Genomic DNA, 19,319 nt, shown 5'->3' on the forward strand with positions numbered 1-19,319 from the left:
ATATATATATATATATTTCAATGTGAGAAGTAAAGGTCTTTGATTAAAAACTTATTTTATTGCAAATTTATTTAATGTCACAATTTAAATAATCAATTGAGTTTAATTTACTTTTTTAAGGTTTTTGATTCTTTGTTCTATTAATTTAACTTTTTTTTATTTTTTATTAAATTTTTAGATACATAAAAAAAAGATATACTTGTATGTGTTTTTTGCTTCATACATATTTAAACTTTATAAATGTTAACAGAACTTTTTTTTTTTTTAGCTTAAAGTTAATTTTCTTTAAACTTAAATAAAAGGCTTTTTTTTCAGGCTCAATTGTACAACTTGTTCACCAAAGTTGTAAAAGTGCCTTGTCACTGCTTCAATTAAACAGGCATTAGAGTGTGTGTGTGTGTGTGTGTGTGTGTGCACGTGTGTGTGTACCTGTGGGTGTGTCTTATCAAAGAACAAATGCCAACAACAGCTATGTATTATTTGACCTCATTAGTTTTGCTCTCAGACGTATTTTCGGCTTTTCCTTGATCTCAGAAGAAGTACTTTTATTGGCCCTTGTGGTTTTGATAAAAGTGGGTTTAAGATATAATCCAAAACTTTTATAGGCTCATCACACACAAACTTTATTTCAATAAACAGCCGGAGGTGAAGGGATCAGTAAACTGTACAGGTGTGTGCAGGTATGTTTTGACAGCACTTTCTCCATCATATTAGCATATTAGTATTTTTCCGTTTCATGTTTTATATTAAAACAATGACACAGGAAGAATTATATACGTAACATTATATCCAAAAATAAGCGTTTTATTATTATTAAATTAATCAGTGTAATAGAAATAACTTTATAAAAATAGGATTATTTTTCACATTTCATTGTGTTTATAAGATGACACGACCTCACCTGTGGACAGGTGTGATTTATAGAGCTGGACTCTATGTTAGCTCCGACCGCTATAGAGCAAGTTATTCATCAACCTGAGATCTTCCATCAAAAGCCACTTATGTTGTTGATCTTGTAACTTAAAGTACTTTCAGTTAAAAGAGACTGAAACCAGAGTCAAAAAATACTTGACAAATACCTTTTGTTCGGTGAGTCTTTGTTGTTAAAAAAAAGGTTCTTTAAAAAAATTAACTGTCTTATAATTTATAATATGTTACTAATGATATTATTTATAAATATAAATATAAATATGAATATGAATATGAATATAGCTATAACTATAACTATAACTATAACTATAAACATAAATATATATATAAATATAAATATAGATAAAATATGAATATGAATATGAATATAAATATAAATATAAATATAAATATAAATATAAATATAAATATAAATATAAATATAATATTGGGATGCTTGAGTAGTACAGTGTGGGTGGGATTGGTTTATTATTATTATTTAAATATTATTATTAAAAAACATTAAACTAATTATATTCTGTCTCTCGACTATATTGCCTTATTTAAAAAGAAAGAGGAAAGATCATTTAATGTTTTAAAGTACTTTAATATACTTTTGTCAATAACAATAAATAAATATTATAATATATTTCATATTAGCACAAAAATAAAAGTTGTATTTGATTCAAAAATGAGATTAAAGTTTTACAACAAAACTGAACAAAAGTCTAAGATCTCAACTTTAATAATTGATTGTTTTTCTTGTCGTTCTTCAAAGCAATTATTTTACTTTTATTTATTTTCAAACGCAGTCTTGAGCGCTCCTGTGAAGAGGCTCGAGCGCGAACATTGATTGGCACCCGGTCCGGGATGGGAGGAGGGTTCGTGAAGTCCCGCCTCACACTTTAGGATCCGGACCGGAGACTTGAAGGGTATAAAATGAAGGAACTGCAAGTGACCGGGAAACATTCCTCAGCAGGACTAGTCCAGTTCAGGTCCCCAGACTCCCGAGTCCCTCTCATGCCTTCATCCCGGTGACATCTCCAGGAGGTTCTCACCGCCGGGTCTCACCTCACCTCGAACCCCGAGCCAGGCGAACCCGCCCCCCGGGGAGAGAGACGCGGAACCATGGCAGGGGACGGTTCCGACCAGCGAGCGCTCCAATATGAGCAAACTCTGGTGAGTTTGACCCGCTGTCACTGCGACCTTTGTCCGCTGTCACGCACAACGCGTCCATTGAAAAAAAAAAAGAAAAACTTGTGAACCAGACTCCACTCATGAATCCGCCAATTTAACACCTCTGACCGCAGAACAAACGCTCACTGTCTGGTACAGTACGCGACACAAATGCTGAAAATGTCCAAAACAAAAGTATAACTCTTTTGTCTTGATAAACCGAATTGAACGGGGGTTGTTTCTGAACACATTTCTCTTTTTAAAATATCTACTGTTCACTTAAGAACCATCAAACAAGTCATATATTAGTATTTCTGAATGGAGTTTGGTGAAGTGCAATCCAATGAACGTCTAGTATTTACCTTGCAAGTATTTACCTTCACAAGTGATGGCATTTACATTGATGTTATTCACATTGTTAACTAACCACATTGCTTTTCACTATATGTCATACACAATATAAAGCCATTCAAAAATATGCATAAGAAAAATATTAATTTTATTATCCTTATTAAAAGTTTTTTAAACTGAGAATAATTCATTGTGTATTTGCACAGAATACATAATTATTTCTGCTTTTTTCTTTATTTCTACCAAATGTTCTTGTAGCTTGTGCTATGACTGTATTAGTTTGGTATTTAATGCATATTGTTGATAACTTTTCCAAGTGTGAAATAGTTCAAAATGCTTTGGATTCGTCCTCATTTTGGTTTTTCTTTTTAAGTCCATTGGTTCTGATGCATTCCTGCAGGTTTGATGGTCGTATCTTGGCGAGCAAGCGGTCGGATTGATACTTTTGAACATGTTGTACCGCTCACACCTCGTGCACACGCACACAAGTTTTGTCCTTGAGAAACTCTTAAATGAGGGCTGTAAATTAATATTTATTGTGGAGCTGTCGCACGTCCTGCGATAAGAATAATAAAAAAAAAAATCTAGTGTTGCAGCTTTTTATTAACCTTAATTAATTTTTTTTTGGACGTCATGTGATTCTACCGTCGCACTGAAGAAATATATCTGGAAAAAGTACAGTGTTCTTGTGTTTCCAGTTGACAAAACTGCTGTCAGGTTTTACTCTCTTCTATTTGAACACAAGTTTTATCGTCCGACTGGATCTTTTCAGCAGCAACAGGGCTTTAACTCCACAAAAGGGACTGTAGATCTTCTTTCTACCCTTGTTTCCTCTGAAAAACTTTCACACTCGTACAGTCTCCCCCCCCCCTCGCCTTGTGCTGTTAATCTTTGTGCATGTGTGTTGGAGAGATTACACAAGTGCGACCCGCTGATTCAGCGCCGGACGCTCTCGTCACCCTGCCGGGGTCTCGTGCTCCAGAGGAACGTGCACAGGCAGCTTTTCCCAGCAGTGGAAATGGATTCTTTGGCCTAAAAATGGAGTTGAATAAATGTTTAAAAAAAAAAAAAAGAAAAAGTGAGCTGCCGCTCACACAATTAGCTCTTCTACTGCCGCGTCTCCGTGGGTTGTGGTAACATTGAGTCTTTGTGTTGTCGTGGTTGTGTGGGTTTGTTGTGGGCACTGGTTGCTGAAAGAGGCCTGTGTATGTATGTATGGCTGCACTGGAGCTGGGTTTTGGAAATCTTCTCTATATACCGAGAACACCAATAAAAACATCTAAACAAATGATAGATTCTGTCCATTTATAACCCATGAATCTGACCATCTACATCAGTGGTTAAATTAAATTCTGTGAATGTTGTTAGGGGTCGTCGAGCAAAAAGAAAGACGAAAAAATCACTCAAAAAAGGACATTTGTCATTTGGCCGTGACTTTTATTAAGCTAAATAAGCTGCAATTTTATTCTTGTATATATGAGATTTTTTCGAAACATTTCTTCAACTAACTAAAAAAAAAAAATGTTTTGAGGGATTAATATATACTCGAAAAATTACACACAAGAAAGGAGGGGACATGTAAATGAATAATAAATACAAAATACATTTGTTAATGCATTAGAACCATTTATACATGATCATACTTTGACATTGACGTATGATGTATTTTTCTAGTTTAAGGCAAACAATATCAAAGATTTTTCACAAGATTCTCCCACCTGTAGGTATACTTCTATTTTGATTGGCTGTTCAACATCCTGGCTGCTGATTGGTTCAGCTCATGATAGCTATCGTACAACAAAACTCTCTGTGATGTTAAAAGTTTTTTAAAAATGTTTTAAGAAGGTATGCAGGGTTTTTCTTGGGACTCAAGAGTTTTGATGATTAACTTGTGTTGCAGATATTAGCTACTGACATAAGCTAACTGTGCACTGATAAACTGGTTGATTGGTACCTCACTTGTTAAGACCAAAGGAACGTAATAGTTGCAGTTTTTCGTCTTTCTTTTGCATTTATTTATAAATTCTTGTACTTATTCATTATTATTTCAATAATATTCAGCTGTAAGTTAGGTTAGGTAGAACTTTATTGATCTGAAACTTTGCACCCCTGAAGAACAATGCAAGATCAATACAAAGTTATTTCTAATTCACTAAAGGTCAACTAATGTGAAAACCCAACTCTCCGGAATCGCATGTTTAAAATGTTGAAGTCTTCGTGACCATGTTTTCAACTTATTACTTTATAAAACTGCTCTGAAATCTGGGCGAACGAGAGGTTACGAGAGCGGAATCCATTATGACGTAATGGCTTCACTCCTCCTTCAGCCAGCTGTAATCATGCTCCACTTTGTTTATACAACAAGTCCCTTGGAGGTGGAGACTTCTGGAATTGACGACGAACGGTGACAAACCTCCATGCTTGACCAATCACAACAGAGTGGGTGTGGTTATGGTCAACAAGATTTTATCTCCAGAAAAAGTGTTTTCAGATCATTTTCTAATGTCAATATTTCAATGAAAAGAGAGTTTTGTACAAACGGACACTGATGATACAATAGAGTCACACATCACAACAACACACTTGAAAATCAACACATTAGTTGCTCATTAAACCAAAACACAAATAAGTTAAACGTTTATTTTGGTTTGTATTATTTCTCCTTAACTATTTCTACGTTGTGTGAAAACAAATGTGTATCACGGGTGACACCCGAGTACCTAGTAGTACCTAGTATCCAGTAGTATCATAGTATTTTGTTGAGATTGTCGTACAGTTGGGTGGGTCAACACAGGTCACAAACTAAGATAAATGAGGACACGAAACCGCTGTCAGTGGCTAGCTGAATGACTTGAGATCGTATTGATATCGGGGTCACGCCAACACATCCGTTGTTGTTTTTTAATCCCAACAATCCACTGATTTAACGAGCACAGAGGATAAAGGTCGCCGCAGGGGAAATATCACCATTTACTGTAGTGAATCAGCATTTTATTGGTAATTATTCTCTTGCTTTCACGTGTCTCGTGATCGTCCCAAAATCAAATGGCCGAACGAAACTGGCGTTGAAATATTGTAGATGTTTGGCTAAAAATCAAAGTCTTGTGTCACCCCCCCCCCCCCCAACACACACACATACAAATTTTGATCATCCATTTCCTCTTATTTACCCTAAAACCAGTATCTGGAAGTTCCTAAAGAGTTGCAGCATTGGTTACGGTCCTGGAAACAGGAAAAATAAAAAGGGTAAAAAGTGAACCGGACACGTGAAGCTTCAGATTGTACTTATCTGTTATCTTTGACTTCTAAATTAAGCCCCTCTCACTCCAGGCTAAAAGTTTGTTGAATGAAAGCTTGTTTTCCTCTATAGACTCTCTGTGTGGTTTCAGCAATAGAATACGAGACTGCGATAAATTGTTTAAAAGCAAAAGTGGTGTCACTTCTGCAACTTTGAAAAATGGAAGTAATACAAATCCATCATAGGACTTGCTTGAAAAACACTATTTTCCCCGTTGATATAGACAGGAAAATAGTAAAGCCGTGACTAAAAAGGGCTTGAAGGACTAAATGGGTGGACACTATGATAAAGAATGTGTCCCATTGGGTCATTTTATCACATCTATCATCTATCACAAAAAATACAAAATACAAAAATATCTTCCGGGGCCGTGTATTGTCAATAAAGTTGTAAATACACTAGGGTTATCACGATACTAAAACCCGATATCAATACTAAAACTTCAAAAACCAATGTATACATATAAAAAAAAAAATGCAAACCTCTGTCACATGTAACAATGAGCAGAACGACATGTTAAATATTTATAATAAAAAACTAAATGAAACCATAAGATTGACAACAAGTTTTAGGTATGATGTAGTTAGGTAAAAAAAGTAAATAAAATAAACAATGTTTTGAGGTTTGAGGTTTTGAGGTATGTATTGCACATCTAGGAAATTTCGGTAAAACAAGTTAAATAAAAACAAGAACAACAAGTGCAAACAAAAGAACAAATGCAAGAGATGACAAAGTGAAATGATAAAGAACAAGAATATGAAGGAAAAAGGACACAAAGATTAACACTGAATAGAATCATCTTTTTACTTTGCTTCAAACTCAGAATTAAACCATCTAATAGCACGAAGAATGAATGAGTCCCAGAGTTTATTAGTGTTGCATCATGGGAGGAGCATTCGTTCACTACATTTGATTCTCTAGCAGATAGCCTGATAAAAACTCAATTAACTTAGTATGGATACTTTTAATAATAACCATCGCATCAGGATACAACATTTTAGTATCAATACTTTCTTTGCAATACTTTTGACAACCCTCAAGTGTAAGCAAAAACGGACAAAAATGCCAGACAGTTCAGGTCCAGGTTTAGACTCGACTACATAAAAGGTGGTTCTGGTGGAAACAGTTCAGAAAACGAGGATGAAACTTATTTAATCGCCAAAAGCACCAACAGTTAGCAGCAGATAAACAGAACCTATTATGGATTAAATGGAAGAATTTATTATGAACTTTGGTTCCAGGACTCGTGTGGTTCGGAAATTATTCATCTGAACTTTTCAGACGTTATCTTTTTGGTTGAACCTCGTGCTCTCATGGTTACAGTGTAAGACAGTCCATGACCCTTTTCTTTGCTGCCTATTATCAATAAAAGCTGTTTTTATTTTCAAAAACTAGTCATCGTGCTCTTGTATCTGTTGCTCATGTTGTTTTTCAGCTTTAATATTGTGAAGAAAATAACTTTAGATTCTTGGATTCTTACAGGAGGTTGAGTTGTGTGTCTCTTATCTGCTGCTCCATGGTCTTGTGATATGAGTTCAACACTTGGTTTCACAAGCTAGTCAGGAAGCATGTCTCCAGTCGTGATGCTGTGTCTGAAATGGTTTTAATGTTTGGAGAAATAAGTGTTGGTAGACTTCGGATGGCGTTTAATTGAAGAAAATTATAACAAATAATCGCAAAAGATTGGTCCAAACCGCACTTATATAAATACTTATGCTACATGAAATTAGCCACAGTAATGCTAATAAAATCACATGATAAATGCACATTATGCTCTCGCAACTATCGGATAAAGTAGATTTGGTTATTATACACCGTAAACTGCGTCTTCCAAAAACACACACTTCTTCCAAGTGCCGATGATGGCTTTTGTTTTTATTTTTTTGAAAATTGGATTTTTTAAATTAGTATGGAATTAATTTTTAACCAACAAATGTATTATTGTTTTCTTTTATTTATCTAAAATTCCAATTCATGCTCAAACTTGGAAAAAAAAAGTTCTTAAAATCTTAAATTTTACTCTAAAAGATGCACATAATTAAAAAAAAAAAAAAATAGATATACATTTGCTTTATATTGTTATTTATACATAATTATAATTCAAAATACAAACATTTCTATAGGCCCCAGCCCACATTTTTTAAAGTGTATCTAATGTAAAACAAAATTTATTGTAACTTGAAATTAATAAATCAAACATTATTAATAAAAACAATCTATCTTCAGTTTTTACCAACATTTTGTCCATTTGTCCTTGAATGTCAAGATAACTGACACAAACGTTAATGGGATTATACAATAAATAACATTCAGTGACTCGTGCAATTACGATGAAAGCATCTTCATCTTGTGTAACAAGCTTTAAATATTAACAATGACTTTGCAACTATCGATTGTTTGTTTAATTCATTATGTAATATCAAGCATGCGTTAAACAAGGATGTTTTGTAGTTTGTCGAAGCTAAACTTTGCACACACAATGTCAACATATTTTTATTTCATTCACCTTTACAACAACATGCTTTTGAACATTTTTTTAATCCTATTTAGTTTAAACCATTCTCTGAAAAGGACTTGGATTGATCGTAATTGATTTTATTCTAATACATGGATGTTGATCAGAGCTTTAATGGACACTCGGCTTTTCGTGATTCATTCAAGAAGGCAGAGAGATTGACAACATACTTGTATCGTAGCCACTCGTTAATATTTTCAATATATCTCTGGTTGACACGCCCAGTGTTTACTGAGAAATGTGGTCGATCTGGTTATTCAGGAGGATAATGAAGAGATTAAAATGGTGTGTCCGGAAATAAATTAGCTCTTTAAAGGTTCAAAGTATGTAAATTGACATGTGTTGTTGTAATTAAATTCAAAATGATGTTAGTGTTCATATTTTATTAGTAGTAATTAATGATGAATATTTAATTAAACTTGTATTTTAAATATTCCAACTAGTTTTTCAAAGACGTTTTAACAAGATGTTGAATCTTCTCTGAAGTATTGCAGCTGTAATACTAACTACTAAAGAAAGACCTGACGCACTGATATCATCTTGGGTGATGTTTTGTGTACACACAGGTGTGTACATGTGTGTTTGTGTTCGTCTACACCTGAGGTATGTCACTGATCCCATTGTGACATGTATTCTTATATAAAAGAGGCTGATCTGCTGCTTAAGATGATCAATAGAAAGTCATCATTTTAATGTGTTACTCTCCCAACGTGACGCACAACAGAGTGACACACATGACACACACAATGCAATCCCTTCAAGGGTGGAGTTCTAGAAGTTCCTGCTCAGTTTCACATTCCAAAGTCTTCCCTGAAATTGTCACGTCACGTGACGTCTGGTCTGGTCTTGTCCACACGTCTATATCCCACCTGACTGGAGGTTTCCATCAATAGATGCAGACGTGTGTCGACACTTTCTGTTTCAGCTACTGTGAGAGTCTGTGTTTGGATAACAGTCATGTGATCGAAGATAAGATGACCAGAGTCAAACAATTGATGTCATTCGACAACAAAGTTTCAAAATGTTTATTTACTGATGGATGGATAGATGGATGGATAGATGCATAGATATACAGACAGAATTTTGATTACATGGATGGATAGCTGGATAGATAGACGGACAGATGAATGGATGGACGGGTAGAGTGACAGACGGCTGGCTAGATGGACGGATGTACAGATAGATGAATGGATGGATGAACGGATGGATGTATAGCTGTATAGAAGGAAGAATGGATGGACAAATGGATGGACTGATAGATGGTTCAATGGATGGATGGATGGATGGATGGATGGATGGATGAATGGCTGGATTGATGGACGGACAGATGGATGGACAGATAGCTTTATGGCTGCATAGCTGGATAGATGAATAAATGGATGGATGGATGGATGGATGGCTGTATGGATGGACAGTTAGATGGACCGACAGCTGGATAGATGGATGGACTGATGGCTGGTTAAATGGATGGATGGAAGGACAGATGAATGGACAGGTAGCTTGATGGCTGCATGGCTGGATGGATGTATAGATGGATGGACTGATAGTTGGATAGATGGAAGAATAGATGGACCGGTGGATGGATGGAGGGATGGAAAGATATTTGGACAGATGGCTTGTTCAATGGATGGATAGCTGATAGATGGACGGATGTATGGATAGATTAATGGATGAATGGACGGACGGATGGATGTATAGCTGTATAGATGGACGGATGTACTGTATGGATAGATTAATGGATGAATGGACGGACGGACGGATGGATGTATAGCTGAATGGATGGACAGATAGATGGACTGAGCTGGTTAAATGGATGGATGGATGAATGGCTCGATGGACAGATAGCTTGATGGCTGAATAGATGGATGGATATATAGATGGATGGATGGATGGATAGATACAAAGCTGTATGGATGGACAGGTAGATGGACCAACAGCTGTATGGATGGATGGATGGACTGATAGCTGGTTAAATGGATGGATGGATAAATGAATGGACAGATGGACGGACAGGTAGCTTGATGGCTGCATAGCTGGATTGATGAATGAATGGAGGTATAGATGGATGGACAGGTAGATGGATGGATGGAGAGATGGTTGGTAAATTAAAATTTCAGTCTCCGCACAGCAGCCAAAAGAAGAAAACACAGTTTAGTAGAAGTATAAATAAGAATTTATGTGCAGTTAACAAAGGATTAATGATTTTTTTTATTGCCTGTAAAACTGTTGATAGTTATGATAAAAACAAGTTATCATTTTTATATTAAATCTCTGGACCAAAAATGTAAAAATAAATATATAAATAATTATGTGAGGGTAATTGATTAAATATTTTGTTTGCCGATCACTGATCAATACGTTGTTTTGGCAATACAGGAATCATCATCATCATCGTTGTCGAAGGCTAATAAAACTTGCTTTGTCACACTTTTGTTCCAAAATATCGAAAGGTATAAAAGTGTCGACGGCGCGAGCCAAGTAACGACATCCTTGAGTCGCGGGACACTCGCATTAGCCGAGATGAGTCGCGGCCAAAATCCTTTTAGTGTATTTACCGTATCAATAATCCTGACTCGGCAGGTTTGAAGTTTGTCGCCCGTAAGATTGAAGCTCCTCCTTAAGATAAGACGAGCTAAGAGGCCACGACGGCTCGGAACAGAGCGTAGTAAAATAGTTGACGTCATGTTTCACTTCGGCTATGTTAGGAATGTTTCCTGAAAGAATGATTATTGTTTTATGGTGAATCTACCACGAGAGTAAACACAAAGTACACGTTTGATCCACTGTTATTGGACGAAATATGCACTATAGGATATGTAAGTTGTAGTTTTTTGTGTGGTTATACTTTTAAAAACTGCAGTTTTGAGATGAATTTGAGTATCTTTTGTTTAATATTTTTATTGTTCAATATATATATTTTTTAATTAAATACTGATTAAAAAAAAAAAAGCAACAAAAATGTTAATGTTTAATCGTGGTGAGCCAATAAAACCTTACAATTCACAATAAAAATTTAGTTTTTTTATCGCAGTTGACTAAGTTTATATTCTAATACGATTAATACCGCATTTTTTTTCAATGAAGAAAAAAAAAGATCATGAATAACTATATTTAAATACAGACGATTGCGACGTTCAATTGTCGCAGACGCCATTTTTTGTGACGTAATAAGTAGAACGGCAGATTTAAACGAGTACTATTGAGTTCGGTTAAGTAGAGGAAGTTGTAAGTGATGTCATTTGTGAGGTCTGTTTGTAGTTTTATAAGGGAAACGTGATGAAGAAGTTCCTGCGGCCATGTTTATTATAACGTTAAACAAAGGTGACGAGTTATCCGACTGTAATGGACGTCAGTCACCTTTTTAATTGTGATTCTATTTAAAAAATACTTATTGGTCTTGATTTTGTAACTAGAAACGACATTTTCTTTCTCTCTGAGATCAAACCATAAAACAATCAAAAAAGGACTTTCATAATCTAGTTTCAGGCAGAAACCTTTCGAGAACCAGACAATCTTCAATTCATGTTGATTTAAACACATCCCTTTACCTCCTAGTTTACTTCAAGTTATAGTTCACCTATTCAAATGTCAGTTAAATTTCCACAAGAGAAATTGTCATGTAAAAGACTAGAGACGTCTTTATTTTAAGCTTGTTTGTAGCAGAAGCTAGAAATGCTAACATGCTACCAAGACAGGAAGTCCTTTGATCGTGTTTTTAGTGTATATTTTTGACAAGGATGACGAATAAAATTGTGCCACCGTCATCTCTTCCTGTAATGATTGGCGTACATAGAAAAATATTAATATATAGGACCTTTTTTTTCGGGATAATTTATTATCTTCTTTTTTTTAACTATAATTTATGTAAATATTGCTCACAAATTCACTTTAAAATGACAAAAACCACAACAAACGACCTTCAAAGAACATCATATCTTGACGTCTGTGATGATGATCTGAATAAATAGTTTGGGAATGTTCAATAAATTGTTATCTAAATAGTGGTTTAACCCTCCAGTCTTAACTTCTCTGGCAATTCCACCTTTTTTTTTATTGTTATAGTCGGCCGTTAAAAGTCCGTCTTGGAAATTTCCTCTGACCCTTCACCTCACACTTGATCACACCTCGTGTGTTCGAGCTGCTTTTTTTTTTTTTCCTTTTCGTCCTCCCGTCCTCGCAGGTCAACAGCCCCTCGACCCCCGCCGGAGCCTGAATAGAAGAAAGGTTGCATAACGTTTGTTCAGTGAATGGACCTGCTCGTGAGAACGATAAGAATCAAGTGTCTTCAGCAGCGTTTCAAGTGTTTGACTCTTGTTTTCTTTAAAAGTACTTTTCAATATGAACAAGAACCATCGATTCTCGGCAGTGAAGGACGACACAATTCTATGGTTTGCTATTATTGACTCTTGTTATGGACTAATAAGAGAGCAAACACTCCGGCAGACAAAGAGAGTGCGAACCAAAGGAGTGTCCCGGGGAGTGTGTCGTAAGAGCATTGATCACCCAGAAGAGGCTGATGTTGATCATTAATCACCCGGAGTTAAGAAGAGAGAGAACCTGGGAATAGGCTTTGATGGGTCAATAGATTACGAGAAGAGCTGGTTTTAAGTGTTGAGGTGCTTCTTCTTGATGGGACAGAATCATTTATGTGTTGCAGATAACAAGTGGTCCTTGAAAGAAAAGACTCTTTTTTAAAATGAAATATAAAACCTCGATTCGTTCCTTTAAGAAGACAAATGGATCAAGATCTCGTGTCTTATTTTCACATTAGCACAGATTTACAGAAACTCTTATCTTAGAACGTGGATGTTAAAACTGTAACGACATTTTAAATTGTTGATGTTGTCGAATATGGTTTGATTTCATCTGAAAATTGCTTTAGTTTAGTTAAATATTGTTGGAATTTTGTTGAATATTGTTTGATTTTAGTTGAAAATGGTTTGGATTTCTTTATATATTGTTTGATTTCAGTTGAAAATATTTTGATTTTAATTGAAAATTGTTTTAATTATAGTTAGAAATGGTTTGATTACAGCTGATAACAGTTCAACTGTTTCATTACAATTAAAAACGGTTTGCATTTAGTTTAATATTGTTTGATTCTGGTTGAGAATTGTTTAATTTGAGTTAAATTGGTTAATAACAGTAAGTCAATGTTTCATTACAGTGGAAAATTGTTGGAATTTTGTCCAATATTGTTTGATTTTAATTGAAAATGGTTGGATTTTAGTTGAAAATTGTTGGATTACAGTTGAAAAATGTTGGATTTTAGGTGAAAATTGTTGGATTTCAGTTGAAAATTGTTTTTATTGCAGGTGAAAATGGTTTGATTTTAGTTAATTTAGTTGAGAAAATGCTCAATTGTATATTGAACTATGTAATCAAAACAAATATTGTTTGCAATTTGTCTCTATTAAACCTCCAAATATACTGAAACTCATATTTAGGACAAGGTGAGATTGATTTACAATCCAACCCAAGCATGAACTTTAACCTCTGAACCTCATCATAAAATAATATTGTGGAAGGAGCTTGTTTACATTCGTCTGGTCACGTCAACATATTTGAGAAGCAGAAGCGTCTCTGGTCTCGCTTCGTATCCACTCAAATTTCAGACAAATAAAGGAATAAAAGAAGTGATCTCGGTGCCTAATGAGGATCCTCGGTTCTGCTCGGGTCACATGCACTCAGATGTGCTGAGCAACAACGAATCATTGTGTGATCCTGGCACAGTGTAACGTGTGCACTGATGGGTCCGAGCAAGACCAGGGTGATGATGAAGAAACGGCCTATTCAATTAGTTGTTTTCTTACTGGTTAAACATGGAGCTAACTGAGATGAATGAATTAACAGGCCTAGTTAGAGAAGGTTCTACCAGAGTTGAGCTTCATTTGATGATGGATTTATGAACAAGTATTTCACTGTAGCTCAACACGGCATCAGTTTTCTGAACAATCCATTTGAACGTATGTGTCGCAGTACAGATTGGATACAGTAGGATTCAAGATCCTACTAGTAGATATTGGAATTCCAATCTACTTGTAATTCCAATCTCTACTAGTAGGATCTGGAATCCTACTAGTACAGATTGGAATTACAAAATGTACTAGTAAGATTCCAGATCCTACTAGTAGAGATTGGAATTCAAATCTGTATTAGTACTACTACCAATCTGGAATTCCAAGTACTAATTGGAATTCCATTGGAATTCCAGATTGAATTCCAATCTGTACAAGAAGGATCTGGAATCCTACTAGTACTACTTGGAATTCCAATCTGTACTAGTAGGATTCCAGATCCTACTAGTACAGATTGGAATTACAAAATGTACTAGTAATACTTGGAATTCCAGTCTGTACTAGTAGGATTCCAGATCCTACTAGTACAGATTGGAATTACAAAATGTAATAGTACTACTTGGAATTCCAATCTCTACTAGTAGGATTCCAGATCCTACTGGATTCCAATCTGTACTGTGACATACTGTATGCATTAAGGAGCGTTACACTGCTATGTGAACTTTAACTTGATGAATATAAAATGAATTCAGACGTCAGCATTAATCATGCATGTCTATATCTTCTTACAAGTCGCTACAAATTCACTCAAAAGAAGCTAAAGTTCGTGGAGTCACCTTCAGTCCCGCGGTAATCCTTGAAATTCAAAGTTGGCACATCAGCGGATGTTCACTGCTGAGCTGCTATTATCTGAAACACATTTCTGATAAAAGTGTTGATGCATCAACCGGGTCAGATGGTGGGATGAATTCCTCCAATATTTGTCCAGTTATTGTGCGTTTGTGTCTCTAGAGAGTGTAGCAGATGTTTGCACAATGTAGGTGACTCTGAATAGAAAGCTGTCGGTGTTTTCGTAATGAGATGAAAACCACAGCGATCGATAACGGCCAGATGAAGAGAGGACAGCAGGTTGTTGTTTTGACGTTCATCTTCTATTATACAGATGGCAAGAGAAAGTTGGCAGAATGACCTTGTCAATCAAGCAAATGGCAACATAATAAACCAAAAAAAATTCTCCCTTAGTGTCGATGAGGAACAAAGAAGATATTTTTTATCCGATATAATCTCTTTTTGATACAGTGATGCGTCTGTGTTTTTGGAAAACCTCCAATTCAAAGGAGTTTCAGGGGAAGAAGCCATCACTGGAGCCAAGGTTTTCGGAATTAAAATTCAGGCAGAAACCTATCCAGAACTAGACAATCAATCCATGTTAATTTAAAACGGATGTAGGACCATTTTTGGAAGATTTAATTTGTTTTAAATTGATTTTGTGATCATAATTCAACGAAATTGAGTGTCACTGTCTGCACAAATTTGCTTTGAAATGACAAAACCGCGACACATGACCTTGAAGGGAAGTAAAAAAAAAAAAAAAATGAATGATGGCGCTCAAAATACACTTTTTGCTATCATGATTTTAGCCAGAAAATGTCATCTATGCGTGACAAAGTTGATTAAAAAACTCAGTGGAGAATCTGAATTATGAAAAACCATTGAATGTGTCCACAAAATAATTTGGCATCATATTTTAGGTTTTGCACTTTTTTTTTTAAATCCACCATTTACATTGAATCGTGATCTCGTTCTCCTCTTCAAAATACTTCATCCCAGACAGATCCCGATAGATAAAGTTCAGACCTTATTAGGGTGTCGCACATGTTCGTCGAGAGACGATTTTCGATGGAGTTCCTTCTAAACAAGAAGGATGTATTTCGACTGCAGTTAGTCCAGAATTCTGCAGCAAGAATTCTGACTTTCTCTAGTGGAAGAACTAACATTTGCTCGATCCTTAAAACTCTTGAACTCTCGTTCAGGCTGAATTTTAAAATTCTAGTTCTTACTTTCAGATCTATTCATGGTCAGACCTTCCATCAGTGATCTGATCCAGACTTACACCCCAGCTCGGGCTCTGAGGTCTGTTGATCAGAATCTACCGGTGGTTCCTGAACACGCTTAAGACCTTTTTATTTGTGCAAGCTTTATCATAATAGTCTGGGTCTGGTTTGTTTTTAAATTTGTACGTATTTTTAACCGTGAAATCGCTTTTGATTGTTCAAGCGCTTTGTGACCCTGGTCTAAAAAAGGCAACAAAAACCATTACTTACTCTATATTCTGGCAGCACCTGCCTTCAAATGGCTGATGGAGCTGATCAACATCCCATTAGACGACAAGATGCAAGAGGCTTTGAAGCGTCGCAAACATGTTTGTCGGCTCGGTCCGATCGAATGTAACAGAAGTTGAATTCCGTCTCCAGCTTAAAAACCAACCTCCACTGCTCGGTCCGGGTTAGTGACCCCCCTGAGATGAAGCCTCCACGATAAAGTGAGAAGAGAAAAAACTCGGATCATCTGAAATGCATCTTTTTTTTCAATTACGTTAAAGTTCTTTATCATTCCTATCATGTCTTCAAAGGTGTTTTGCAGCTTCTTTAAAAGTAAATCTCCTCCATGACCTTCGTATTTATCTCCTCTCCAGGGTGAATTCATCACTTGTTCATTATACAGTTCACAGCAACATGGTTTTCATCTCTTTTTAAAAAGTGTGAACGTAATCTTTTCTGCCCAGAAGATGTTGATCTTTGTCTTGGTTTTGTTCAATAAAGTTACCTCAGATAAATAAAATACTGTGTATTCTTATACGTGTACATGATCATATGAACTTGCATATTTTCTCTGTATTGATTCACAATATTTATTCATCTATTTGTTATATCTGTTAATATTTTCAACAAGTGCTGTCAAGAGATTAAAAAGCGATTAAACTGTAATTAATTGATCTAATTAATCTATTTTTAATCGCACCTAAGAGTGGCTAAGAAGAGATCTCAACTTAAGGTATTTTAATTTAATCGTATTATTATATATTTTTTGTATTATTTATTTAAGGATATTTAAGGAAAAAAAGTATATTTTGCTGTATTTAGGCAAACAGGAGTGAATATTGTCTTGTGTTATTTTCCAAAATGATCAGAAAAAAACATAAACCAATAATTTACCACTTTATAAACAAGTTTTATTCAAATCAATAAACAAAGCAATGGCCACTTCAAGATATGAAGCCTTAAATAAATCATTTTCAAAAAATATACTAGCAAACTCAAACGGTAAAATTTAGAGATTCAAATTTTGATGAAATGCGATTAAAAAAATTAATCACTATTCATTTTGACAATCCTAAATATACAGTTGTTCCTCTAATATGTACTTATTGACATAAAAAAACACTTTAATTTTCAATAAACTTTTTAACAACTGGAAGTTGCATGTTTTATTATTGGACTAAAAATAGTTTTTTAGTGACTTGGAGATAAGAAGAGGGCAAAGGTCACCTTAAATCAATTTTATATTTTTTATTGTAAGAAATTGTTGAACCAGAATCTTTTGTAGGACTAGTTTCTCATCCCAGGACAGTCCTGGAGCCACTTACACGCTTCAACAGTTGCTCAGACACTTTTTAAGAATTTTGCAACAGTCAGCAGAAAATCTTTTTTTCTGGATAATTCGACGTTGTCTCTCTTCATCTCGCCGCGACGCCGGCCTCGTCCTCGCCGCATGTGTGAAGACTAAATGAGAAGTCGCTCAACAGATGGATGCAGTAATAGAACGTGACGGCGGGGAGGAAGAGGAAGAGATTAAGTCCACGAGTCGAGCTATTAAAGCGCCGTACGCTGTCCGTGTATCGCTCATCCGTGATCGATACGTACGATCTTCTCAAGTTTTTAATCATCGGGTGATTTACTGACTGACGGTGTTAACGGGAGATTCTTTTTTGTTTTGATGGCCAAACTTTCTCGTTTGATATCAGACTCTAATGAGCATCAGCTAAAAAACTCATGGACTTAAACCCACACACTCTCCCACACTTGTCTTGCAAGGTCCCCCCTCTGGGTCCCAGTGTGTGCCTGGATTGTTAACTGGTTTGTTCTGGAGTTGAACCAACTTCCCTCTTGTTTTTTTCTGGCCTCAGAACGAGGAGATTCCATCAATAAGTTTTACTACAGCGACTGTCATTGAATTGATGCGACTGATCCAGCCTGAAACTGGACTCTCGCTTTGACCTGCTGGAAGTTTGACTTTTGTTTTGCAGGGATTATTGTATGGATCGAGCGGCTTTGTTGGCGGATTATGTCTCAGATAATTAGTGTAATTCACAGCTGAAGCAGAACAAACTATGGAAAAGAGTTACATTTTTTAACCGTTTGCCCTCAACTGTTCAAGTGCAACAGCGAGGAATAATAATTCCATTTAAGTAGGTGAATATTCAATTGATTCTGTTGAATATTGTGTGAATCAAGGTGATTGAAATTAATTTCAAATATTGGCTTAAAACTTAATCATACACATAAACAGTAGGACTCTGATAAAATATCCATTTTTCCAATAGATGGAGAAATGATTTAGTCCAGCAGCAATTACGCATCCGTACATAAAAACATCAAAACGTACATTAAAACAATCAAACAAATAAATAAATACAATAGTTACATACAAACGTATACAAAGACATAAAAAAATAATTAAGTTCTTGCCCAAAAAGTTAATTATGTAGTTTTATTCAGCAGCGCTGTCTCAACAGTCGTCCTGGGCGATCCAAGTGATGGCTGAGGACGAGAGGATGCAGTGACTCCAGAAGCTTTTAAAGCTGATGTTTGGACGCATTTTGGTTTTTTGAAAACAAATGAAAGCAGTTACGACTTCGTCAAGAGTCATGTGGTCTGTAAATTCTGCAACACCAGAGTCAAGTACTCGACAATACTATACATATATACTTGTTACTACACTATCACAACACCAGAGTCAAGTACTCAACAATACTATACATTTATACTTGTTACTACACTATCACAACACCAGAGTCAAGTACTCAACAATACTATACATATATACTTGTTACTACACTATCACAACACCAGAGTCAAGTACTCAACAATACTATACATATATACTTGTTACTACACTATCACAACACCAGAGTCAAGTACTCGACAATACTATACATATATACTTGTTACTACACTATCACAACACCAGAGTCAAGTACTCGACAATACTA

General features: G+C 35.5%; 1 protein-coding gene across 3 annotated transcripts in view; it reads left to right on the forward strand.

Annotated features, from left to right (window-relative positions):
• Positions 1-1,906: 1,906 nt before the first annotated feature.
• LOC148075002 (chloride channel protein 2-like) overlaps positions 1,907-19,319 on the forward strand; it is a 146,149-nt gene continuing 128,736 nt past the window's right edge. For all 3 annotated transcript variants that reach the window (XM_087795299.1, XM_087795300.1, XM_087795301.1), the window contains exon 1: positions 1,907-2,088. In XM_087795299.1, the coding sequence (XP_087651425.1) occupies positions 2,038-2,088 (51 nt within the window). In that variant the 5' untranslated portion in view covers positions 1,907-2,037. The remainder of the gene's footprint in view (positions 2,089-19,319) is intronic.

Source organism: Callionymus lyra, chromosome 7 (genome assembly GCF_982586985.1).
Source record: "Callionymus lyra chromosome 7, fCalLyr1.hap1.1, whole genome shotgun sequence".
In the NCBI taxonomy this organism is placed as follows: Eukaryota; Metazoa; Chordata; class Actinopteri; order Syngnathiformes; family Callionymidae; genus Callionymus; species Callionymus lyra.